Raw genomic sequence first — 26,345 nt, 5'->3', positions numbered from 1 at the left:
CTCTGAATTTCCTGCTACTGTCTGAAAACCTTTATCAAACATTTTGACAAAAGGCAGGAGTTACAGGGCAGCTTGAGCAGGTTTTTGTGGCGTTAAAGTGTACATTTTAATCTAAAAATCATGTTTTCACTTCAGTTGGAGTCAAAACGGAACAACTGACACAAGGTCACCATAAGGACAAAGACGTGAAATGCCGTCAATCAAGAGCAGATGTCATCAGGTGGTACCCAGCTCTGAAGTTCACCCAGGTTCTTGAACTTGTGTTTTGCCCGTGGTGTTCACACTGGACCAGCAGGGAGCAGCTTCTTCTTCTACCATATACTAGCGCATCCGCCTACAGTTGGAAGAGGCTTGGTGCAAATTTCGCAATTGTTGTTCTAGGCTTTTTATTTCACCGCTCTATTCTGATTTATAAAAGATTCGGTGTCATAGAATTCCATCTATGTTACCACTGAATCCAAGTCCTTGATTGGTTAAAGTTTGACCTGGTCTATCTTTCAACCCACATTCAATGGCGGACCTTTTTGTACGTAGAGCCCGAAAACGGTCGTAAAAACTTGCGTAGCTACACGTGAACGTGGCAGTTTTGAATGTGGAAGCCAGAAGCGCGGGTTTAAATATGGCTTTTCAGTGGAAGTGGACGCTTGGATGCGCTATTGAAGAAACTGGTGTCAACCAACCACTTCTGCTTCTTCTTGATCCAAATCCATCAAGAAACTCCTCCTGTGTGGAACGCTGGAGCAGCGAGCTTGTAGCCCGCCCAGAAATATGTAGAAATGCAATTCTGAGCCTAATTTTCTTTAACTATGTCCTCCATCATCAGAAAGATGCCACAAAAACATGTAAAAAAAAAACACACCAAAAATGCAATTGTGTGAGTCTTTAATGTCCAATTTTTTTGGGCGATGACTTCTTTTTGCCAAAAATGTTGTTTCTTTAACTATCTGGTGTCAGTTTTCCCAAATAGTGAGCGGAATATATCCAGAAGCATAAAACAATTGTGGTTCAGAAGATGCACTTCATGTGGGGCAGGTCCAATTTGTTGCACCAAGACTCCTCCAACTGTGAGCACACGCACAAGCATCGGTCAGCAACAATCTGGTGTGAACATCGTATGCTAACATCCAGCTTGTTCTGGGACGCACGACTCATGCCAGTGTGTCTGCAGTGTAAGGCTGAAGTCCAGTCCATTCTCATCTCCGCTTTATCCCCTTGTTTACATACTTTTGATCATCATAACTCTTCAACTCTAGCGGCTTCTGCATCAGAAAAAAGCAGGTTAGTGCTGATATGCAACACTTTGAAATAGTGAACTGTCTACGCAATCGACGTAAAGTTGATTTTGTCGTGCAGTAAATAGCTTTGATTTACAAAAGTTGATTTTGTCGTGCAGTAAATAGCTTTGCACTGTTATGCAACACGTTATGTGTTCCAAATCAGTACAAAGCTGATGTGAAAAGTGGCATCAGAATCAGCAGATTCATGTCAATGACTGGAACAGTTGCAGCACATCAAAGAGCGTGTGGTATTTAGGCGGCGCCGCTGGTGTCTCAAGTGTGTTTTTGAGGCAAGCTTTGAATTTTCAGTTTTTGCTGATGCTCTGATCAATAGATTCTGGTTTTAGTTTACTCTCATCTGTGACATGTTATAAATTCATAGATCCAGGATTGATCAGACTCCGTGCCTCCACGACGGTCAGGCGAAGTGCTGATGTCGACATGAAACATGATGATGATGCTCCTTCCAAGAAGAAAGACAGAAGCTGCTTTCAGACGACCTTGCCAGCATCCGATCCGTGATGGTTACCTGGGCCCGTCAACCCGTCAGGTGACCTCAGGTGTGAGTTCAAGCTTCCGCTGCCCACTGACGACATTGTGGGTCTGGCGGAGCAGGTGACGGGTTGTGCAGTGCATCAGCAGAGGCGGAACAGCGATGGGAGGGGCCTGACCTTCCGATGCTCTGCGTCTGTAATGCCCAGCTCTCCTGTCTTGGTGCCAGGTTTCCTCTCTCTTCCCCCCCCCTCCTCCTCTCCATCTCCCTCTTTGATTGGAAGACTTTTTGAACCTCCTCACCGCCAACCCCCTCCCCCACCCCTGCCTATGGAGACATCCACGCTGGTGAACTCATTGACCAGGGAAAGGCTTGTTTTCACTCCCTTCTGGGGTGGGAAGCAGTTTGCTGCAAAAAGTGTCCATCTTTGCTAAATTAAAAAGCAAGGCACTTTTCACATTTGCAGTGGGGGGGGGCAGTTCTGCACACATGCATTAGATTTCAGGAGAATTGTGCAGAATCTGTCCCCCAAACGCTCAGGGAGATCTGCTTGGCGCACCTCCGTTTTCACAGAGTCTTGGCTTCACACAAAATTATATCACCTCATTTGGTAAACTGTTTACATGTTAACACCAAGCGAAATAGAAAGGCAGCAGTTCCAGCATCCTGTGGAGGAACTCCTGCCAAACAAACGTTCCAGTCAGTCACACACCCAGAAGATGGACAGCAGGGCAGAATGCAGATGAATGAACTTAGAAAAAAAAAAAAACAACCAAGATAGGGCTTTCGGAAAAACAGCAAGCTCGGCAGGACGGAGGGCTGGGTGTAGAGACTGCAGGACTGAACGGGCTGGAGATGAACAAACAGGTTCATTTAAGGATACGTTGGAGTCCGAACACACAGCATTACTTCCCTGCTCTCAGTTGCTTACTTTGAGGTTTTTTATCCAGCTTGGTGGTTTCTCTGTGTTATGTTTCCTCCTTGATCCATTGAGTAAGCTCTGCAAAAGCAACAAAAGAATGGTATCCATTGCAAGTGATTGTGGGGCTGATTTGATTTTTTTTTTCTCTTTCTTATGGTTTCCCATGCTTGGTTGTTAAAGAGAAAGCTGGGCAAGATTGTGTGTCGCTGCTACACATGCAATCATAGCAGTAATTTATGGTGGAAACCCTTCACTCTGCCCTGCATGTGGAAGAAGTCTAGGTGAGTTAAGGCAAAGAAGAAAATAAAAAGTTTGGTTATGCTGCATTTCTGCAGCAGGATTTTGGCAAAAAAGGCCAGGAAATTCTGTAGTGTCTATTGATAATCAAAACTTACCCTAGCAAAAGTGGCTAAAGAACCACAAGTCAAGATTAATTCAACCACAATATTACAAACTTATTCAGCTAATCTGCATTATAAACATTTATAATATATTCTAAGATGAAATAAAACTAAACAAAAGTTGTTTGCAGGAAATAGTTTTCTTTCTGAAATTCTTCAATTTTTCGTTGAAGCTCTACTAGTTTTACTTTAAATTTCTGTGTTTTTACCATTGACTGTAAATAAGTAACGGACTTAGTAACCCGTCCCCCTGGTATTCCAAACAGGAAGTACCTACTGGAAGTACCCAGAAGCCAAAATCCCATAAAGTTCTATAGAGAAATAAACAGCTCTTACTCTGTAGTGGAAGTTGTAAACTGGCCAATCAAATATTTGACAGATTTTGTGTAGCCTGCTTTCAAGCAGTAGGGGTGTGGCCTTTCAACAAGCTCACTCCTGATTGGTGAGAGTTGTCACCATTGACACTATGACTCTGACCGACTCGGATAAATCACTGCTGATCGACGATTTCTGGCTCCAACAAGGCAGTGCCTGTATCGCGAAAAAAATGACGTCTGGATTGATTTAATTTTGTTGGAACTGGAAGCAAGTCACTTAAAAAGTGTGTGCAGCTTGGCTGTTAAATGAGGGAATTATGGAGTAAAGTGCAGTTTTTCTGGACATCCTACGAGCACATGAGTATCACACGCAGTACTCACAACTTACCAACAATAGAATGTGGCATACAAACAGTAAAACGGCATCACCCGAACGTCCAATATCCATAAAAATAATTGCGTTACCCATAGAAAACCATTTACTTTGTTCATTTTTTCGCAATGCGGGCGTCGCCATGATGGAACCAGAAATTGCCAGTAAGGACTGATTGGTTTGAGTTAACGTTTCTTTGACAACTACTGTTGCCAATCAGGAGTCCGCTTGATTGGAAGGCCACACCCCTACCATTCAAAAGCAGGCTACACGAAATCAGTCAAACATTTAGATAGTTCGACACGAGAACACCTACTTTGAAGGCATCTGATTGGTCCGTTTATAACTTGCAATACGGAAAAAATTTCTGACCCATAGAGTGACTGAGTGATAGCTGCTTATTTCTCCAAAGAAGTTCGTGGGATTTTGGCCTTTCTCAGCAAGTACTTCCTGTCTGGAACGCGAGAGAGATGGGGTCACTCAGTCCAGTTCTCATTTACAGTTCAGGACAAACTTACCACACACGCACAACAATGGTAAACACTCAATGTTCATGATGTCCCTTGAGGTGGTCGGTTGACCATCTATGGAACCGGACAACCCAAAAACCTGCAGTACCTGTACTGGGTTCATGCGACTACATCTTAACTAAATTAATGACTTCATGCCAAAAAGCCTATAGAAAACTCTTCTAATTGGTGAATTTTTAACATGTTGGGGGCCAACTTTCTCTTCAGCTGACTTTAGTCACACTACACACGTATTCAGTCCTTACGGAAATATTAACTGTTTTTTGTTTTTCAGATCTGGTCTGAGTTCAAACCAGGACACAACTGAAAGTCTCCGCTGTGCGTTACCCTCTTTTTGGCCCCTCAGAATCAAGGTCAGTTCACGCATCGCAAAGATAAAGAGCAGGTGCACCACATGGTACACGCCTGGGCCCCCCTTCACTTTGTTGTGCGGTGAAAGCATTCCTTTGTAATTACTAACTTCAGGAATGTGCGACTGAGTCAAAAACAAAAACAAATATGCGAACAAAAGCACAAACAGTAATTACAGCGTTAATTTGGTTTCGGCAGCTAATCCCAGACCGGAGCCAAAAATGATGGAACAATGCGCAGATTCAGGTTTTACTGGTGCTGCAGAGAGCCGCTGGCTTCATTCATCATTGGTAGAAACGTGCTGCCTGGATGCAGCTCCTGTGGGCTAATCCCACATGGAGCGGTGGCGCTGAGGACTGCTGCTGCTCCCCGGCTTTCTCCTGATGGCTGGAGTGCGGGTGTGGCACTCCTCTCTGCTCACCACCTGGCATGGGGGAGGCTATGTCTAGGAAAGAGACTCCTGCCAGGCCTCAATTACGGGGAGAATAGCCCAGGACACACTGAAGCAATTACAGTTCCGATTAAAGCAATATGCCTGGGGTTAGAAAGCCATCTTCTTCCAACACTCTGGAGAGACTCGGTCGACCTTTAAATCTCCCAGATTGGACTTTATTTCCTTTAAATTTTGTGATGATGCAACTGTCACTCTGGCTGATACAGCAACTTTAGATCTTAGGTAGAAGAGGTCAAATTTGTAGAAACAAAGTGAAATTAGTAAATTTTAAAATATCAAAGTATTAAAAACTGTTATCAGCCTTAAGGTGCAACATCTCCAGAGTTTTGGGGGTCTTGCATTCAAGTTCAAACATAAGAGAAACAATTTTCTTTTCACTCAGGCTTGAAGATCATCCAGTTCAAGACTACCTGATGTTTATTATTAGGACTATACCTCCATCTGCTGGAGGGAGGTTAGCATCACCTCCAAATTCTTTTTCTCGGAACAAAAAGATACAAGAACAATAAATAACCCACTCCAATGAAAATGGTAGAATTTTTCTAATGATGGGAGAACATACATGAAGAAAAAATTAAGCTTGAAATTGCATTTCTGAGTATTTCTTCATTCAAATTGTTGTGAATCTGAAACAATGCAGCTAGAAAAAGAATGTATTTTAGATGTAGAAGATACGATGGGTGGGCAACAAGCTTCCTGCTCCGCCCCTTGCTGATACATCCACTCGGAGTAAGCCCTGGCTGCAGCCCTCTGCAGAAGCTGTCCACTCGCAGACAAATAGATCCATGAATGTCTTAGTTTTCTTTGTCTGAGACTGTAATCTGGATCAAACCTGTACGGCTGGATAGCTCTGATATTACTCGCCATTTTTTTTTTTGCACCAGTAATCCTCCATGCCATCATCTAATGCTGCATGTGAGGACTTCGCAGACCACTTCATGGGTAAAATCAATGCCATAAGATCAAACATTTCATCCATGCAATACACTGATCTTAACAGACCTCCAGCATTGTTTTTACCAGAAGAAACACTGGGGAGTTTTGTCCTGGTTGATGCAGAGATGCTTGGTCGAGTTGTATCCCAAGTAAACACTAAAACCTGCCTTTTAGATCCCATTCCCACTTCACTTTTTAAAACATTTTATGGATTCTTTGAGTCAGAGCTTTTAAATATAGTAAATTGCTCTCTTCAGACGGGGGTCTTCCCCTCTGCCTGTAAGACGGCGGTGGTGAGGCCCCTTCTGAAGAAGAGTCAATTAGATCCAAAAAATCTGGATAACTATAGACCCGTATCCAACTTACCATTTTTAAGTAAAATAATAGAAAAAAGTGTCGCTACTCAACTGCATGAGTTTTTAAATGCCCAAAAAATTTTAGAAAAATATCAGTCTGGTTTTAGGAAAAGCCACAGTACAGAGACGGCTCTTTTAAAGATCGTTAATGATCTTAGATTAAACTACGACTCACAGAAACTTTCTGTTCTGGTGCTACTGGATCTTAGTGCCGCTTTTGATACAGTAGATCACCAGATTTTATTAGACAGACTTAGTAGTCTGGTGGGCCTTTCTGGAAATGTTCTTAAGTGGTTTTACTCTTACCTGACAGATCGACACTTTTATGTAAGTATGGATATGTGCTCTTCAGGAATCCACGAAATAAGCTGTGGGGTTCCCCAAGGGTCAATTTTAGGGCCAATACTTTTTAATTTGTATATGTTGCCTCTTGGGGAGGTCATCAGGAGACATGGCGTTGACTTTCACAGCTATGCTGATGATACACAGCTTTACATCGCCGTGTCTCCTGATGACCTTGAACCGGTTAACACTCTTTTAAACTGCATTTTAGATATAAAGTTGTGGATGGCAGAAAATTTCTTAAAGCTCAACCAGGACAAAACTGAAGTTTTAATCATCGGTTCTGAAGACAAGAGAGAGATGATTTTACCACATCTTCATAATTTTAAACCTTCTCAATGTGTGAGAAACCTGGGCGTACTTTTTGACTCTGAGCTAAATTTTATCCCACACATTAAAAATGTCGTTAAGACAGGATTTTATCATCTCAAAAACATTGCCAGAGTCCGCCCGTTCCTCTCTCTTGCCAGCACAGAAGTGCTAATGCATGCTTTTATTTTTAGTCGTTTAGATTACTGTAATGCCCTGCTCTCTGGTTTACCCAAAAAGTCTCTTTCAAACTTACAACTTCTACAGAACTCAGCGGCACGAGTTCTGACGAGGACCAGAGGGCGGGAACACATTACACCGGTTTTAAAATCGCTGCATTGGCTCCCTGTGCGTTTCAGGATTGATTTTAAAATTCTTTTAATGGTTTATAAATGTTTTTATGGTCTTGGGCCTTCTTATTTAAATGATATTCTTTTAAAATATGAGCCCTCGCGGACCTTGAGGTCTTCCGGTGCTGGCCTCTTAGTTGTTCCTAAGGTGAGGACCAAAACTTATGGTGAGGCTTCGTTCTGCCATCACGGTCCTCGCCTGTGGAACGGCCTTCCGGAGAGCCTCAGGGCCGCAGAGACTGTAGAGGTTTTTAAGAAGAGGCTCAAGACCCACCTTTTTAATTTAGCTTTTAGTTGATTTTAACTGCTAATTTATTCTATTAGTTTTAGTATAGTCTATTTTATTTATGTATTTATTTTAATTTTATGCATCTTATTTTCAATTTTATGTTTTTTTTTTTTTTTTTTTTCTTTTTTATGTTTTTAATTTTAGCATCTTATGATTTTAGCCCCAGTGTTTCTTGAGGGGATCTTTTCCTCCAGGGATTGCCGGCTTGGTCAGCGGTTGTTGCTGCAGTTGTTGCCCTTGCTGGGGTGGCAGGGGTCTAATTTTACAGCTTTTGGCTGTGAGGGGGACCCCGGTGTTGTCCCGGTCTGGGTGGGCACTGTGGCGATGTTCCGTTGGCCGGGCTGGCTCCTGGTATGAAAGGATTCCCAGATACTGTTTCCTCACAGCAGAGCTAAGCCATACTTGTTTATTTATTTATTTATTCTTTTACAGTTACATAGTCATATTTCATTGTACGTGGGAGCCATGGGTCATGTGGTTTAATGGAGGGGAGTGGGAAGGGTGGGTTGGGGTTTTTATTGTAATGTTGTGTGTTTACTGTTTTTAGTGTTAAAGCGCTTCGAGCTGCACAAAGTGCATGAGAAGCGCTATTTTATAAATAAAGTTTGATTGATTGATTGATTGATAATGTTAAGTTGGGGGATGTGACAAGCTGGAAGCTAGTGGGGGGAGTGTGTGAACAGAGCAACTCAGAGGTGAATTTCTAATGAACTCCTGCTGCTCTGCAGGAACTATGTCCTAGAAAATGACAGGTTTTTTTATTTTGGCTAAAAGCAGCACAATCGTAACAAAAGGACTGGGAACAATTTGAAAATAGATCAAAAGATTGGAGTGGGATTTTAAAAATCCCACTCATTTCAAACTGTGCCACTAATTATGCAATTATAATTCAAGCACTTATGAGGGTGGGGATCTTTAGAGCATACATTCATGCTTGTTTTTTTTAGTAAAAGAGCAGATATAAATATGAAGACCCCCCCCCCTTTAAGGCATCACAGAAGACCCTCATCTCACTGCAGCAGCATCTCAATTTTAATTTGTATCAAACAAAACATTTCTACACATTTTCCCGAAATTCAAAGTAGATCTATCCAGAAAAAGAAAAGCCAGTTCAGTCTCTGTAAATCCTCAAAATGTTTTAAATACATTTCATATTTGGACTGTGTAAAAATAGTTCAACTTGAAATTTCACTTAAGTACTGAGCCCGTGTCCTGACATTAAGATATAAAAATATATCTTGTTCCCACAGATTAATATCTTGTTCCCACAGGTTATTGTGGGAACGGAATAGTATCTTGTGGGAACGGAATAGTATTTCGTGCGAACGACATAATAATCCGTGGGAACAAGATATTAATCTGTGGGAACAAGATATATTTTTATATCTTAATGTCAGGACACGGGCTCCGTACTTAAGCAACACATTTGAACAACTTAACTGAAGATTAAATTGATTTAAAGCAACAACTTTCTATGATTTTGCCTCTTTTTTATATAAAACTTTGGTTTGTAAAGCAGAAAAACATTTGGAAAAAAGTGAACTTTTTATTTTGAGATACTTTCAAAAGATCAGAGCAGAATTTTAAGACAAAAAACAAATAAATCACATAAAAAAATCCACTAAAAAACGTTGAGCAGGGGGCTTGTGGGAAACGTAGTCCAAAAGAAAAATAACCAATAAGACAAGCGTTTTTTACTGGAATTCTATTCTGACTTTGTCAGTAAAGGTGGGTTCTATTCTTGAGTCGTGGCTGAGCGAGTGTTCCCAAAGGGCCTTCTTGTCGAGGAAGACGAGGCCGCACTCCTCACAGACGAAGCTCTTCTGCTTCCCGGCGTGAGTCCGCCGGTGCTTCTTCATGTGGTTGGAGAGCCGGAAGCCTTTGTCGCAGATGTCACACTTGAAGGGCTTCTCGCCGGTGTGGATGCGCATGTGAGCCTTCAGGTAGCCTGACTGGATGAAGGCCTTGCTGCAGACGTCGCACTTGTACGGTCGCTCGCCCGTGTGGTATCGGTTGTGCAGACGCAGCTCGTTGGCGGTCAGGAAAGTCTTTCCGCACACGGTGCACTGGTGAGGCCGCTCGCCCGTGTGGATGAGCTCGTGCCTCTTCAGCGACGTCTCCTTCATAAACTGCTTCCCGCAGGCGTTGCAGGGGTACCGCACGCCGATGTGGACCTGCTCCACGTGGTTGGTGAGCTGCAGCTTGGTGCGGTACGCCATGTCGCACTGGGTGCAGGCCCACGGCCTCTCCTCGGAGTGTGTCCCCATGTGGACTGTGAGCTCTGAGGCAGAGCGGTAGCACTTCCCGCACTGCCAGCACAGGAAGGGCTTCTCGCCGGTGTGCTTCCGCTGGTGAACGGTCAGGCAGTTGGAGGACCGGAACTTCTCTGGGCACATGTCGCAGACGTAGGGGAACTCCCCTTTGTGGATTCTTTGGTGGATGGCGAGGTAGGAAAGCTGCACGAAGGTCTTGTTGCACTGCGAGCACGGGAAGGGCCCGCTGAAGCCGTGCTGCTTGCTGTAGTGCTCCCTGAGGCGCCGCAGCAGCGTGAAGGTCTTCTCACACATGGTGCACTGCATGGGCCGGTGCATCAGCTTGTGCCTCTCGAAGGCCGACTCGTTGGCCAGGATCTTGCCGCACTCCTTGCAGTAGAGCGGGTCGTGGATCCGCTGGTGCACCTTCAGCATGGTCACGCTCTTGAACTCCTTGTCACAGTCGCTGCACTTCATGACGTCCCGCAGCTCCAGCTTGCAGACGTTCTCCTGGTGCTCCCTCAGGGCGGACGGGTACTCAAAGTGTTTGCCGCAGTTGGAGCACCACACAGGGATCCTTGGCTGTGCCCCCTGCTGGGGGTTGCTGCCGCTGGCGTCACCTTGCCCAGACCCCACCCTCAGCCCTTTCTTCCAGAAGAAGCGGCTGCTTTTCTTGTGGCAGACGGCGTAGATCTGGTGCCGCTTGAGGCCGTGCATGTGCTTGAAGTGCTTGTTGCAGTGGATGCAGTGGTACGGGCGGTCGTCCGTGTGGCACTGGACGTGCCGGTTCAGGGTTTTGACGCTATCGAACGTCCGGAGGCAGACTGGACACATTTTCTGGACCTTCTTGTCCACGTTTGAAGCCGATGGACTGTCCTCAGAAGTGTCCTTGGATTCCAGCCCGACGGAATCGGGATTCTGAGAGTCGGCTTCAGCCAGGATCTGGTCCAGGGTCTTGCTCTGCTCCTCCCTGATGCCCTCGTGGCCGTGAATGATCTGGTGCTTCTTGAGAGTGTCCTTGTACTTGAAGCCCTTCTCACATGTCACGCAGATGAAGGGACGCTCCTCGGAGTGCGAGCGCAGGTGCTTGCCCATGTCCGCCGTGCACGGTAGCACTCTGCTGCAGATGGGACACACTTTCTGCTCAGTAACCTCGGCGGACGGCGGCGGGTTGGCGCTTGCCGGCTCCTTCCTCTTGGCTCTTCTATGCTCTCGGCTCTTGCAGATCTCCTTCTCGTGCCTCTTCAGGACGTACGGGTTCTTAAACTTCTTCTCGCAGAAGGAGCACTTGTACGGCCGCTCCTCCGAGTGGGACTTCATGTGTCGCTCCATGTCCACCTGCCGAGCGAAGTACTTCCCGCACAGGGAGCAGGTTTTGGTTTCTGCCACCTCTGACGTGCTGGGGTCAGACTCCTCCTCTTTGAAGGCCAGGTCTCCCTTCTCGTGAACGCGCATGGCGTGCCGGTTCATGTCGTACTGGTCGCGGAATCTTTTGTCGCAGCTGCTGCACTTGTATTTCAGGTCGCGGTTGGAGTTGTGGGTTTCCTGGTGACGCCTCATGGCCGCAGCGCGCAGGAAGGACTTGCTGCACACAGGACACGTCTTATTCTTGGAGTACTTCTTTCTTTGCTTTTTCGCCGCTGCCGATTCCTCGCTTTCGTTTAAGAAGTTCCTCTTCATCTCCAGCCGCTTGCTTTGCTTTAGAGGCTGAAACGCAGCCGGCTTCAAGGCTTCGCTGGAGTCCTCCTGCGTCACCTGTTCCGGCCTCTCCTCCACATTCGGGTCGCTCTCGTCCGGGTCGACCAGGCCGGATGGCGGCTCAATTTGAATGTAGTCCAGCAAAGTCATGGTCTCGCCCTCCACCTGGACGGTCACGCAGGCTGGCATCTGCTCCTCTGAAGGCTGCAGCTCCATCTGCTCAGGGTGGATAACCACCTTCTCCAGCTGCGGTAGAGACAACGAGGAAAGGATGCAGTTCCCAAAGGATGATGGGATGCCTTGAGTTTCATCTGCAAAGACACAAAAAATCTCGTTGGCCAACGGAGGAACAGATGTCCGGAAGAAAAGGATTTTTAAGAAAGTCAAAATATGAAGAACGTTGAGACACAAACTTCTGGTGATTGTTTGAAGAACAAAAGTTAGTTAAACCCGCAGGTGGTGTTATATGGCCTACAGGCGCTACCTGCCCCCACCCTCACTGGCTGAGTGGCTGCTACACACCCCTCACTCTTCACCTCTGCCCCTACCACCCTGGTCGAAGCTGCATGGAACTGATTAATGGAAAAAAAAAGCTTTTCTGTTGGTTTTATCTCCATAGCAACCATATAGTTTTGTTGGTCATCTGGGGGTCAGGAACAGGTCAATGTCGTTTGTAGATGAATCGACAAAAGTAAAACTTTGGATTTGTTGAAAATAAACAGTAATTTTTCTCCCTGATAGAAACTTATTGGTTAAGGCACATTCATTCTTTGTTTTTTCTTATTCTGAAAAATATTTTGTTGTGGAAATCAGACAATGTTGACTGTTCCCTTTATGTATTTTTAGTTACCAAAATAAAAGCACTATTAATGTGTTTGGTTAAAAACAATTTATATATGAGATACAGTTGCAGTGCTTAACATTGTGATCATTAAGTAAACTGAATTTGACTATTTTATTACAGTGGAAGACATATTGAAACTCAGGAGTTTTTTCAAAGTCATATTTAAAAAAAAAGAAAGAAAATGTGTTTCGGTAAAATATCGGGATACGTATTGTATCGCCAGACTCTTGCCAATACACACCCCTACTATATTCCTGATATGTTCATATTGTATGCAATGTCATTTTGTCCAGCTTGAACCAACGATTCATGTACTAAACTTTTGCGAGCTCGCCACATAACAGCCGTTCAAGATCTACAAACTTTAAAGACCAACATTTTATCCAAAGCAGCTTTCCAGTGACATGTGTTTTAGGGGTGGGGGGTGGGGGCAGTCCGGGGCTGCAAAGTTGTCATATTTGCTGCAAAAACCCACCAGAGAAGTCAAAATGTCCGAGCGTGGTGTGATACTGCAGAACCATAGTGAGGTTCTGCGGGTCGGGAACTGAGCGTGCGCACTCCTGCAGGGCGGAGGGGGCGGAGCCGAGCATGGACGCCGTCTGAAGAATAATAACATGTGTGGATAACAAGAATCTGAACCAGCCTTTTCAAACAGCATTTTTTTCATCTGTTCCTGATTAATCCTCAACTGAATAAAGAAATAATCAGGAAGCAGTTTTAATCTTAAACTCTTCCATGTCCTCCATCATCAGTAAAATGCTATAAGAACACATTAAAACGTCATTTTCCGTTTAACATGTGAGAACCAGAGGAACTGTTCCAAACATCAGTAGATCATTTATTATTTCTCTCTTTTTTTCTCAGAGCCCAGACATCTCTAAGGCTGTCCATAAATAGCGACGATGAGAAGTCAAATAGCCTGTATGTTCTATATTACTGCACTGGCCTAAACACCAGCTGGTAACCGGAACGCCGGTGGACAGACGTTATTCTACAGCAGTTTATCACATCAGCACAAGTGATTGCAGACCAAAGCGATCTAGGAAACTTTTCTTTAAAAGCAAAAACGAGCATTAAGAGACAAACTTTCCCTCTGAAATAAGGCTTTGCATCGTTTAACATGACGCTTAGCATTTACACTACTGGTTAGTCCTCAGACACAAGTAGTAGTGTGGTGGTTCTATAGGCGTTAACCCGACAACGTCATACCGCGTATCAAATTGTCCGTTTCTTAAAAAAAAATAAAAAACAATCTTAACAGATTCTAATAGTTGATTCAGTATCCATTTCTTTCATAGGATACCCTGGTAAACCCGCCAAGGTGAGCATTATCAGAAATTAACAGACTCTGCGGAAGAATCTGGATTCTTCTGCGAATTCTGTTTAATAAAATTTTTTAAAAGCCACAGAGGGAGTTGTTGCTAAATTCCGTTATTCTAATTCTGAGACACATTCTTAGCCATCAGCTTTTCTGAATCATATGTGAAATCTTACTTTTTCAGTTTTTATTTTATTTTATTTAATACTGAAGATTAAAATAAAAAACTAAATCCAAACTTCCTTTAACGCTTCTCAGCCTCTAAAAAGTTAAACTCCAAATGTGTCATTTATATCTCTGTTGCATTCAAAGACATGAGATGGAATTGGAGCCGCTTGTTTAACTCCAAAGGAGGTGAGGAACGCTTCAGTACCTGCTGAACGTCTGGAACCGGGAGCAGCTTCTCCAGTCTGGACACAAAGTCCAGCATGAGGACCTGCAGGGCGTTGTCGTAGTCTGGCCCAAAATCCGTAGGAAAAACATCCTGCAGGAAAACCAGCAAAGTTGACATTTCCGCGTTGATTAAATGTTGACATTTATCACAAAAATAAAGAACGAAAGAAGAATAGAAGAGACCTGGAAGAACTTTTCCTTCTCTTCTGGATCCTTGAGCAACACTTTAATCTGATCCACAAAGTTGGACTCTGGAAACTGGACGTCTGCAAAACACGGCTGGAAGACAGAAGCAGACGGCTGTGGTCCGAGCAGCAGAAGGTACGGAGGGGATTTTTAGAAACCAACCTGCGCCGCCCAGGTGGAAATCAGGGACTTGATCCCAGCAAGATGCAACTCGATGGACTCTGGGTCTGCAGTCGGCTCAGATCGACACAGTTCAAGAACCACCTGCAAAAACACGGTCTCTCTAGAGCACAGCCGAGCAGGAAAATCTGTGGTGGGTGGTCGACCGGTTTACTCACACGAGCTCGGAGTCCCAGGAGGAGCTGAGCTTTCTGATCCGCGTTCAGCAGCTCGGGCACGATTTCTGTGATGGTGCTGATGAAGTCCTCCACCATGCCGTAGTCGTGCACGTTTCCCTTCTGCACGATGTGCCACATGGCTGCAGACACCAGGCGCAGGGGGGGGATAAAGAGCCGGAGCGAGGGCAGCAGGAGAGGCGGAGCTGCAAACAAGTAAACAAAAGGAAAGGTTCCTTTTCCTTTAAAACAACTCAGCAAAACCTTTATGTTTTTCATTATTTTAACTAAATAAAAAAAGTTCTACTGAACCGAATTTCTATTATCACCGTATTTCAATAAGCCAGTTAACGTAAACACAGACAAAATGATGCATCAATATTTTGAGTCTTGGGTTATTTGGGAAAAATAATTCAATACAATATTCATTTCATTCCTCTTGTCTGAAAATTTACAACCTAAAGTTTTATTTTTTTATTGCAAACAGCAGCAATAAAACTGCCAAACATGCAGTAACATGTTAATTCACAGCTGATTACCTATGCCCTTGATTTATATTGAAAAAAAAAACTTCATTTTGGTGACAAATTGGACAAAAACCGCTGGATTGGCTCATTTTCACTCTTCCTCTTTCGGCTTCTCCCATCAGGGGTCGCCACAGCGAACAATTCGCATGGTAAACTTGGCAATGTTTTACGCCGGATGCCCTTCCTGACGCAACCTTCTCAAACCGGGCTTGGACACAGAGGTAGAGAAGGGAACATGGAGCAGCCCGGAGTCGAACCCTGGTTTCACGGACGGAAGGCGCCGCAAACCAGCACGAGCTAAACCAGCTCCCCGGATTGGCTCATTTTCACCATATGGACAAATGTGACACGTGATGCGTTCACATGTCTCTAAAAGTGTCGTAAAGAGCAAGTTGTAAAGGATAATAATCCATTTGATACTGGAACAGTTTAACCTATAATAGTACCCCCTCGATATGGTTAAACATTTAGCTTAAGGTAGTTTTAAATTTCTTATAAAACAAAAAACTTGTTTTGTTTAAAACTAACTACATGGTTTTACTCGAAGTCCCCAAACTAATCAGCATTCGGCAGTTGAAATAGACTAAAAAAACAGCGAACCTATTTTTTAAACAACAAATATAGTATTTTATATATCATTTTATGCAACACCTCCCTTATTTGTTGATCCAACGTCTCCTCTGAAAGTAAGGCATTCCTTTTAGCCCACAACTGAGTATGGTAACACAAAGCCGCCGCCATCTCTAAGCGGGGTACGCCATATTCAAAATCGGACGCACACACTCCCAAAGAAAACATTATAACTGCATAAAAGCAGACGTTTGTCCCGTTTGCACTGACTCACCGTGTTCAAAATGTGGCATGGTATCCATATTTGCAAAGGAAAGTATCAAACTGGGGACGTAAATGAAGTCGGGACCGTTGTCGGTTCACGACTGCCCGGGCCTGCGGGCTTAACCAGCGAGGAGGAAGGGCGGCTCGATATTTTGTGCAGCCAGCGCATGCGTAGTGGGAGGTTTGAATTTGTAGTTTAACAAAAATAACGGTTATCTTTTACAATCTCTGATCTAAATTCTGCTAAAGAATCTGCTATTTTAAAAGTGACTGAAGTGATCAAATAATGAAGATATTTAACATATTGCCTACAAAGGAAAGAAAAAAGAAAAGAAAACTAAATACGTCTCTTCTTCTCAACGTGACTTCCGGGTACCACGAGACTGCATTTTAAGGCATCGCCCTCTAGCGTCTTCTTGACCAAATTACATGAACTGAGTGGATTTTTTGTTTTTTTAATTGTGGAAAAGCTAAACCATTTTTAATAATACAGTTCCAAGTATTAAAAGATTGATGAATTACATTTATGCAAAGTGAAAGTAAGCAAGATTCTTGAGGAACCATGATTATTAAATGAATCACAATCGTTATTTACTTTTCATAAAATACTTAAATACATAAAAAAAACAAAAGGCTGTTAACAGAGACAGAAGTTTACAGATCTTCAGGAGGGGTGTTCCAAAGCTGAAGACCAGATAATTAAAATCAGGCCTTGTCATGGGATTCAACTTTTCTAATCTTGTGTAGATCTAATATAGATCCGAGGATCTAAGAGTTCTAGACGGTCTGTAGGGTAAATAAAATCAAAACCATTTAAATTCTTGAAATAAATAAATAAAAAAGAATCCTAATAGGCATCCTGACTTTTTTTTAAAAATAAGTGTCAATTAGCAGTGTTTTTGACAAGTTGAACTTTATTTAAACTGTTTTGGAAGACAAAAATAGGAGAATTTGGAAGTGGTTTATTTCAAGCAATTTAAAACAAAGAAAAAAAATGGAAACAAAAGTGCATACATCTATACATAGATGTATCAAACTTTGGATGACTAATATGAGTTGATTGAAAAAGTAAAAAAAAATAGAATTAAAAGAAGATACCTTTGCTTATATACAGTACCGCCACACATAAATAAGGTCAATATAATTAACCTTAAATCATAAATACAATATATGACACACAGAATCCATGGAATGTGAATTTAATGAATTTGCATTTACACCACTTTCCTCCACTGGGTATTCCTCAAACACCAACTGTTTTTTGTTTTTTTTTACATATTTTTTTGAAACTTTATTAAACAAGTTACTTCACAATGAAAGTAAGGGTGTCATGCTTGAAAGGTTGGCAAACGGTAAGTCCTACTTTGAAGAATCACAACTATAAGAACGCTCAAACTTTAGTCTTAGAACATTGGATTCTGAGCATAATATCTTCATCTATGTATGTTTAAATACATTTGTTCACAGAACGGGGAGAGAAAAAAAATGCAAACAATGTAACATTTAAAGAAAAGATATTTACTTTTGCTCGGGTAATACCAGCTGAGGTCAGTTGTGTACTGAAATGACAAAATGACAGGCTCATGAGTTTATACCCGTTTAAAAGGTATTTAAACGTCATCAACGCATATTGAACCATGCCAAAGATTTGGAGAAAGAAAAAAAAGATTTATAACTTCACTATTTCAATTTGCGTGTGCTTTGAGCTTTAAGAAAGAATGTATGTTATTAATTGTGTTGTTCTGGAGAGGTCACCCCAACACCCTCACTGGTGACGAAAAGTGATTTCAGATCTTTCCAGGGAAATTTCCGTTTTCAATTTGTTCATCCCATTTTGCCACCCAGCCCATGGGGCAGAGGCTCTTGTAAACCCTCTGGTACCACTGGCATGGAGCCACATCCTGGCCTTTGGATGACAAGGCCTTGTTGCACCTGTGGAAGTCCAGGTAGTTCTGGTAACAGTTGCGGGTCTGGTTAGTGTTGGGGAAGCGGGCATCGAAAGGAGCCGTCCTGTAGGTTTTTATCTTTTCCTCTATGGTTTCAGACATGTTTGCTAGTCCGAGTGCTTGGCAAATCTTTTTGCGTCCTCTCCGAGAAAAAAATGACCTCTTTCTCCAAACACCAACTGTTGCATGGTTCTGTAGACGTTACCATGACAACATATTATTAGCATAGCAAATACTCTATTTCTTAAGAAAAACAACCTCATCAACTGTTGGTATGATTTAGTCTTCTGGATTGAAACTGGAGGGGAAATCTGACAATATTTCCCCAAAAAAGAAAGCAGTTTCAGAAAAGGTTCTGGAAATAAGCCACAACCTACAATAAGATTTTTCTGAAAGACATTTTTGTGAGCCCCCCCCCATGTAAATATTGTAAACTTTAAGTTTATCTTTAACTCTTTCAAAGATAAACCTAGGCATAATTTTTTCTTTGAGCTGGAAGAAATTCTCCTGTTTTTGCAGTTGAATGAATGAATGAATGAAAAAAAAAATATATTGATATTGGGTTGATATTGAAATACTAGGCATTTTAAGGTTTTGCATATTATGGCAGCAGTAAACGAATGTTGGTTATCAAATCAGCACTATAGATAAAGACAGTACAAACATTGGAAACCATCAATATGTCAACTTTCTGAAACAGTTAAAGATCTCAACATTTTTTTTAATCCACGTTTTTGGTTTTAATTTAATGGGCTTATTTAAATTAATTTAAATCAATAAAAGAAACCAAATTGAGTTATTCTGTAATTCAGAATATTCCAGGACAAAGTTAGTATTTCTGTGGCTGGAAATATCCCATGTTGTACATTTGAGCATTTTATCAATTCAACCAACATGAACCAGAATTATTTTTTTGGTTCAATTTGCATCTTTTTAACTTCTTCCAAACTTTATTGGCAATTGGAAACAGAAAAAAACAAACAAACAGCAGGTTCAACTGCTACTACAACCACTAAAAGTACTTTAACCAAACCAAAAACGACAACGACCTCTGAGGCGCGTTAACACAAATGGGGGAGAGAACAACCCCAAAGCCCACAGATGTGACTGGATTGAAACCAGAACCAGACACCACGGACCAGACACTATTTATGCCCTGTCAGGTTCATCAGAATGAGCAGCAGGTATGGTCATTTCCCAATCAAACCAGGTGTGATCAATCTAGAAGGAGCAAATAGACAGAACACCCAGAGAAAACAGAACACATTTATAACATATTTAATGTGAAATAAGAAAAAAAGATCACACCGGATCACTTTAAGAAATAGGAGAAGACAGTTTCATAGGAGACAGTTTCAATTAAAATATCACTGCCTGCATATAGTTTCATGATTTCACAACCAGTTATGATCAAATTGAAATGCTATGGAATCTTGCGTAAAACCTATGAATTTAAATTTCTTATCATCCTATGTTGCAGCTTAAAACAGACATTTTTGTATCTGTATTACATCACTAAAATGGTTTGTTAGCCCACCGGGATGAGGAAGACGTTACTGTCTGCTCCCTTCCTCCAGTATAAACTACAGGACAAAGACCTCCATCAAAATCAGTAAAATATTTCCTTTTTTTAGTGTGGCGTCTTCTTAAGGAGCCAGAGATGAAATGACTCCCAACCAGACTCCTCTGTAGAGGTTAAACCACTTTATGCTTTTTCATAAGCCTGACCTCAGACAGGCTTACACCGACTCCGAAGAAAATTGTTTTTGATGTTTTTAACGTGTTCTTGTGGCATATAAGTGATGATGGACATGTAGAAAGAAAATATAAAGTATTTTTCATTCAAATTGTTGTAAATCAAGAGCAGACGGAAAAATGCTGTTTGAAAAAGGAGACATATGTGATGTAGAAATACCTTTGGTGGGCCTTAAACTCCCTTTTTTGCTCCATTCCCATGCATCGGCTTGTAGTCGACCAGATCCATGTCCGTCTTCTAGATGAAAGATTTACGGCTGGATGGCTCCAATATTGCTCGTCATTTTTGTTGCACCGGTTGGGGTTCTGAGGGGCTGTAAGTTGGCAGGAAAGCGTGCAAAAAGACAGATGACAGAAAATGGTGCCGGGCATACTCTCCTCAATAGTCCCGCCTATAAATCATAGGGGAATATCTAATGAACTACTGCTGCTCTGCAGAGACTATGTTAAAAAAAATAAGAATAGTAAGAAAAGTTAAGAAAATAAAATAGTGAATTTACGAGAATATGAGTCTAAATTTATGACTTTTAATTTCGTAAATTTAAGAGAGTAAAATAGTAAATTTACGAGAATATAAATACAAGTTTTAATCTCGTTAATTTACGAAGGTAAAATAGTGAATATACAAGAATATAAATCTTGATTTATGACTTTTAATCTTGTAAAATTACAATAAAATAGTGAATTTACGATAAACTAAGTCTAAATTTACGATTTTTAATCTTGTAAATTTACTATTTTAGTCTTGTAAATTTACCAGATTAAAAAACATAAATCTAAATTTAAGATTTTTAATCTTGTTAATTTACGAGAATATAAGTCTAAATTTCCGACTTTTAAAATCGTAAATTTTCGAGAAAAAAATAGTACATTTACGACAATATAAATCTAAATTTATAACTTTCAATCTTATAAATTTACGAGAATAAAAAATAAATTTACAAGAATATAAGGTTTAAATAACTGCTTTTAATCTCATAAAATTACAAGAATAAAATAGTGAATTTACGAGAATCTAAGTAAAAATTTATGACTTTCAATCTCGTTATATTACGAGAGTAAAATAGTAAATTTATGACAATATAAATCTTAATGTAAGACTTTTAATCTCGTATATTTACGAGAGTAAAATAGTAAATTTACAAGATTATAACTTTTAGTTTGTGATTTTTAATCTCGTAAATTTACGAGAGTACTTTACGACTTTTAATCACGTAAATTTACGAGAGTAAAATGATAAATTATGGTTGCCTTATGGAGTGGGCCCCCCCTCTTTCGGTTTCATTTGCACCTTAGACATGTAGGGTCCTTGGTAGGGGGGGTGCTTGGACATCACTGCCAGCAAGCAGCAGATGTCCTCCTGGCACCCTACCCGCCAATTTTAACCGCACCTTAGACATTTAGGGCCCCTTGGTGGGAAGGGTGAGGGGACATCACTGTGAGTAATCAGGAGATGTCCCCTTAGTGCCCTACTCGCCAATTTTAACTGCACCCCCCTTAGTACACACACCCCTCCCCCTTCAATATATACATTCCAACATAAACACACACACACGCACACACACACCCTTTCAAACACACATACACGCACACACATTTTGCAAGGAAGGTGGGACCTGGGTCCATCTGTCCCCTACCCCTTCCCTGGTGGGGGGTGCGGGCCCCTTGGCGATGGCGGCCCTGTCCCTTGGGTGCTGGCTCCCTGGGCCCGGCGGTGCTCTCTCCGGATGGTGGGGGGGTTCATATTACATCTGAGCCGGGGGTGTTCGTGTCCCTGGGGGGTGGGTCCTGGTCCTTGCCCCTGAGCGCTGGGCCCCGCCAAACTTCCAACATGGCCGAGCCTGGTCGGGCCATATTTATAACACCCCTTGTGGGCCCTCTTTTTTCCCCGGGGTTCCCCCCTCCTGGGCGGGGGCGGCGGGCCCCTGCCTTGCTCCTCCCTGGACCAACCGTGGGCCGGGCGGATGGCTGCCTGGAGTGCGGAGCGGGTCTCCCTTGGGGGGTCCTGGCTCGTACCTGGGGTAGGGGCGGGGGGGTGCCCGGAACTCCTGGGTGGTGGTGGGGTGCTCGTCTGGGGCTGTGGGCGTCCTTCTCCGGTGGGGCCCTGCGTTGGGCTCTTCCGGCGCGGCGGGGGGGGCTGCTCTCCTGGTTGGGCTGGGGCGGCGCTCTCTTTCCCTCCGTGCCTCCCTGCTCTCTGGCTCTGGGGGCCTTGCGGCGGTCCTGCTGGCCCTGGCCTGGGTGGCGGGCTTGGTCGCCCAGACGGCGGTTGTTCCCTGCCGGTTCCCGTGTGGCGTTGGGGGGATTTCGGCTGCCGCTGCTGCTGCGGTGGGGGTCTTGGGGTGGGGATGGCTGGGCACTCTCCCTCCTTCTTGTCACGTTCCACCATCCATTTTAGAAGAACATAAACACTCACCTGAGCACTGGTGTTAGCTCACCTTTGCACTAACAGTTTGCATGATTGAATGACAGAAATATTACACACTAGTTGGTTTTAAGGCATAAGTATGCGTGTGAACACTATCTGTTTTGTGTACATGTCGACAGGTGGACATTTTTGCAGCTAGCAGGTGTGTTTATAACATTTGAGTGTGTGTGTGGATAGGCCCCGCCCTTTTTGAACTACATTTGAACCTTACCATAATGATTAACAACCAGTAAACTTGTTGCTTTATGCTGCTTCATGGTCTTACCCCCCTTCCCCTCCTATTATCACCCTCCTACCCCACCCCCCCCCCTCTCTCTAACGTCCCTCTCTCTTCTTCCCCCTTTTCCTTTTCCGTCCGGTCCAACACCAAAGATTTTCAAACATGATTGAAATTAATAAAGTTTGGCCTCAATTACAAAAGGGGTTTATTCAGACATACCTTTGGTTTGTCTGAAGATTAATAACCCCTCTTGTTAAAGTAAAATATGTCCAACACAAGAGGCCCTCAGCTCTCATCTGTCTGCCTAGCTGTTGGACAGGACAAGTTACAAAAAAAAAAAAAAGATAAATTTACGAGAATATAAGTCTAAATTTACTACTTTTAACCCTTGTGCTATCTTAGATGACCCCACCCTCGTATTGACCTGTTATTCCTACCATGATGTAATCCATGGACACCAGTGAAGATCACAAATCATTGAAGAAAAAAGGTTCAGAGCACTGTCTAGTGGGTCTAGATGACCCAACTCCCAATGGCAAAGTGCCTAGGATAGCACAAGGGTTAATCTTAGAAATTCATGAGAATAAAACAGTAAATTTACGAGTATATAACTCTTAATGTAAGACTTTATTCCTGTAATTGTATGAGAGTAAAATAGTAAATTTACAAGATTATAACTTTTAGTTTGGGAATTTTAATCTCATAAATTTACGAGAGTACTTTACTACTTTTAATCACGTAAATTTACGAGAGTAAAATGGTAAATTTACGAGAATATAAGTCTAAATTTACGACTTTCAATCTCAGAAATTCATGAGAGTAAAACACTAAATTTATGAGAATATAACTCTTAATGTACGAATTTATTCTCGTAAATGTACGAGAGTACGAGAAAAAAAATCTTAATTAATGACTTATAATCTTGTACATTTACGAGAATAAAGTCATGAATTTACTACTAAATCATTTAATTTTATATTTTTTTTGTTGGCCCTAAAACTGTGTTGTACTAAATAGCCCCACACTATATAGTTGTTTTAGCAGTTAGGGATTAGGGTTGGAATTCAGACATAGCTAGAGGTTGTGTCCGAATTCCCACCCAAACCCCTATAACTGCTAAAAAACTAAATAGAGCAGTACTATGTAATCTCCTGGATTTTAAGGTAATCCGGACACCATGCTCACTACTCTTTTTCTTTTCCATTTAAACTGCGAATGTGAAGTAATCGATTTCATGAAGTAAAAATCAAATTGATATGAGCGTTTTGCGACGACCATTTATGAATCCACTGTGTTCTGAAGATGAAATTGTTTATATTTTATTTAAAAAATACATTCAAATAGAGTTTCTTTGCAAAAATTGTTCAATGCATTATGGTCTATTTTCACCAATCTAGTGAACATCAATGCACACTGGTTTTTCGCAGACTTCTGGGAAATTTCTAGGGCATTTGATCTTGGAATTGTAGATTCGGACAGCACTACAAAATGGTGCATAGTGCACTATGTAGTGAGTAGGGAAGGAATTCAGACATAGCCCAAGAAACATTTTGGGCGGTTGAACAGGGGCTAGCGCTTTAGCTTTACAGAATGGAATCATTTTTTCTAATCTTTTGGCCATCAACCAGTGAGTAGCACAAAAGCTTTGACCAAATTCTGGATCACTTTGGCGTAACCCTTGTGCTATCCTGGGCACTTTAACATTGGGAGTTGGGTCATCTAGACTAGAGGGCTGCATTGGGATCGGGTCCCGCCGGGTCCCGCGGGACCCAACCCAAATCTCGCGGGATTGGGCGGTTTGGATTGGGCTGCGGGCGGGAGCGGGCGGCAAAAAATAAACCCCGCGGGATCAGTGCTGGCATGAATATCTCATGAATATATATTAGCCGACTACGTTAGGCTGTGCAGCTGTTGGTTTCTTATGTACTGAAGCTCCTTGAAGGCACCAGGTAGAGATGCCCAATGGGCTCTGTCATGTAACCTGATGTTGGGGGTGCGCCCCGCCCCGCCTCTTACTAAGAGCGCGCTTCAGGCCGTCTGTCTGCGCGCGCACACACGCACACTTTTAACCGAACAGGAGTCTTAAATGTACATTTAAGTTGTACATTACACAAGAGGAATGCATCAAAAGATGAGGCTGGAGGAGGTCATGAATCTCTTTAATAATATCAATAAAAATACGTGTTTTTTTCCTGCGGGACGGGGGACGATACAAAATCAATGCATCTCTATTACTGTGCGGGACTAAATTCTCTGAGTTTTGCGGGTGCGGGCGGGAGTGGACATACATATTGCGGGAGCGGGCGGGAGTGTAACGCATACGTTGCGGGAGCGGGCGGGATTGGTCAAAAATTCAGCGGGCGCGGGCGGGAGCGGGATCAAGAAAATAGTCCCGCGCAGGGCTCTAATCTAGACCCACTAGACCAGTGTTTTTCAACCCTTTTTGAGCCACGGCCCACTTTAACCCTGACAAAAATCCCGCGGCACACCAGCATCCAAAAAAAAAAAAAGCAGAAATTCATGGTCTGTATTGATCGCCCCCCCGGCAATCTCACGTGGATTTTTGTGATAGTTGTGGCAGAAAAAGCAGGAAGTTGCGGCTGTTCTTTTCTAAGAGATGAACCACCAGCTAAAGACGAGCTTTAGCTGGTATTTTTGTTTGAACTGAGCGACTTTATCAGCACAATTAAGAACAAGGAAGTGAAGACTTTAAGCACTTCTGATTGGTCAGACTGATGACATGTGATTAAGCCTTCAAGAATGATTGGCGGAGACAGTTAAAGGGGCGGGACTTTTCCTTACACAGTTATAGCTGCAGCTAAATCGCGGTATCCCGTTATTCTTATCAAAATGTCTTTGATAGAATTAAATAAACACAAAGAAAAAGTAATTTTAAGATCTTTTATATTCCTAACTACTCAGTGTTTTATCATGGCCTGTTTGAATGAACAGAGAGCTGAAATCCTGGAGATGGAAAATGTTTTTAGATCAGTGAATGAGGGCAATTTCCCACGGCGCACTTGACCATCTTCCGCGGCACACTACACTGGTTGAAAAACACTGCACTAGACAGTGCGCTGAACCCTTTTTCTTCAATGATTTGTGATCTTCACTGGTGTCCATGGATTACATGAAATCTTTCCACCTTTATCCACCGTTGTCATGGTAGGGAGAACACGTCAATGTAAGGGTGGGGTCATATAAGATAGCACAAGGGTTAAACAGATAAATGAACCTTGTTTTTACATAGGCCTACAATAAATAGATTTGTTTTGTTTAGTTTTTGGAATTCATGCTTAAATATAAAGATTTTCTTTTAATTATTATCACCTTTAGTTCATTTTCTACCAAAGCATTAAACAAAAAGAAACAACTTTGAAATGTTGTCCTCTTAAAAAGCTATTATTTAGAGCGTTTCATTACATTTTATAATGATCACATGTCAATGTCAGTGCAGGATAACATGTTATTTTAAGAACCTTTTGTTTTGACACCAAAGAAATAAATAAAGCAGTAAATCAAAACATTTGAATGGTTTGACATTTTATTATTAGCTTTCCACAAAAGCATGTAATGGAACAACAGAAAGTGTAGCGCGAGTGTAACATTTGTGTCCCGTGTTATACTCTACCACATCCCTGCTTTTCACACTGTATAAGTTATATTTATATATATATAATTTTTTTTTTTACAATATACATATTCTCTTCGGAAAAAATTAGCAAAAATCTTTCCCTCCCTGTTTGGATTAAAGTATCCCATGCATGTTTTCCTGTATCTATAGGAGAAATGTTTATCAGAAACAGATCTGCAGGGTAACAGATGCTCGAACAAACAAACAAACAAACAAGGAGTTTTGTGGAGGAAGCTGGTGTACAAAGCACATTCCCAACAATAAATAAATAAAAAAGA

At 42.3% G+C, this 26,345-nt stretch overlaps 1 protein-coding gene, 1 long non-coding RNA gene and 1 pseudogene across 3 annotated transcripts; 1 reads left to right on the top strand and 2 right to left on the bottom strand.

The window, feature by feature from the left end:
- Positions 1 to 2,854: 2,854 nt before the first annotated feature.
- LOC144989468 (uncharacterized) lies at positions 2,855 to 13,472 on the top strand. The gene is made up of 3 exons (XR_013653676.1): positions 2,855 to 2,973; positions 4,588 to 4,666; positions 13,359 to 13,472. It is a non-coding gene; the product is annotated as an uncharacterized LOC144989468 (long non-coding RNA).
- Positions 9,227 to 16,474, bottom strand: LOC101162969 (uncharacterized). Its single transcript, XM_004083264.5, has 7 exons — positions 16,098 to 16,474; positions 14,730 to 14,932; positions 14,554 to 14,655; positions 14,389 to 14,484; positions 14,186 to 14,296; positions 12,970 to 13,093; positions 9,227 to 11,961 (listed from the first exon to the last, which is right to left on the bottom strand). The coding sequence occupies exons 1-7, from the start codon at positions 16,123 to 16,125 to the stop codon at positions 9,395 to 9,397; spliced, it is 3,231 nt and encodes a 1,076-aa protein (XP_004083312.1). The 5' UTR covers positions 16,126 to 16,474; the 3' UTR covers positions 9,227 to 9,394.
- Positions 16,475 to 17,584: 1,110 nt separating this feature from the next.
- Positions 17,585 to 18,216, bottom strand: LOC101167916 (cytochrome c oxidase subunit 6B1 pseudogene; annotated as a pseudogene). Its single transcript, XR_013653674.1, has one exon. The product of XR_013653674.1 is annotated as a cytochrome c oxidase subunit 6B1 pseudogene (transcript).
- Between the last annotated feature and the right edge of the window lie 8,129 nt (positions 18,217 to 26,345).

Source organism: Oryzias latipes, chromosome 23 (genome assembly GCF_053564925.1).
Source record: "Oryzias latipes strain Hd-rR chromosome 23, Olatipes_Hd-rR_3.1".
NCBI lineage: Eukaryota > Metazoa > Chordata > Actinopteri > Beloniformes > Adrianichthyidae > Oryzias > Oryzias latipes.
Note: the sequence above shows the minus strand (reverse complement) of the source record. Positions and strands in the feature narration are given on the sequence as shown.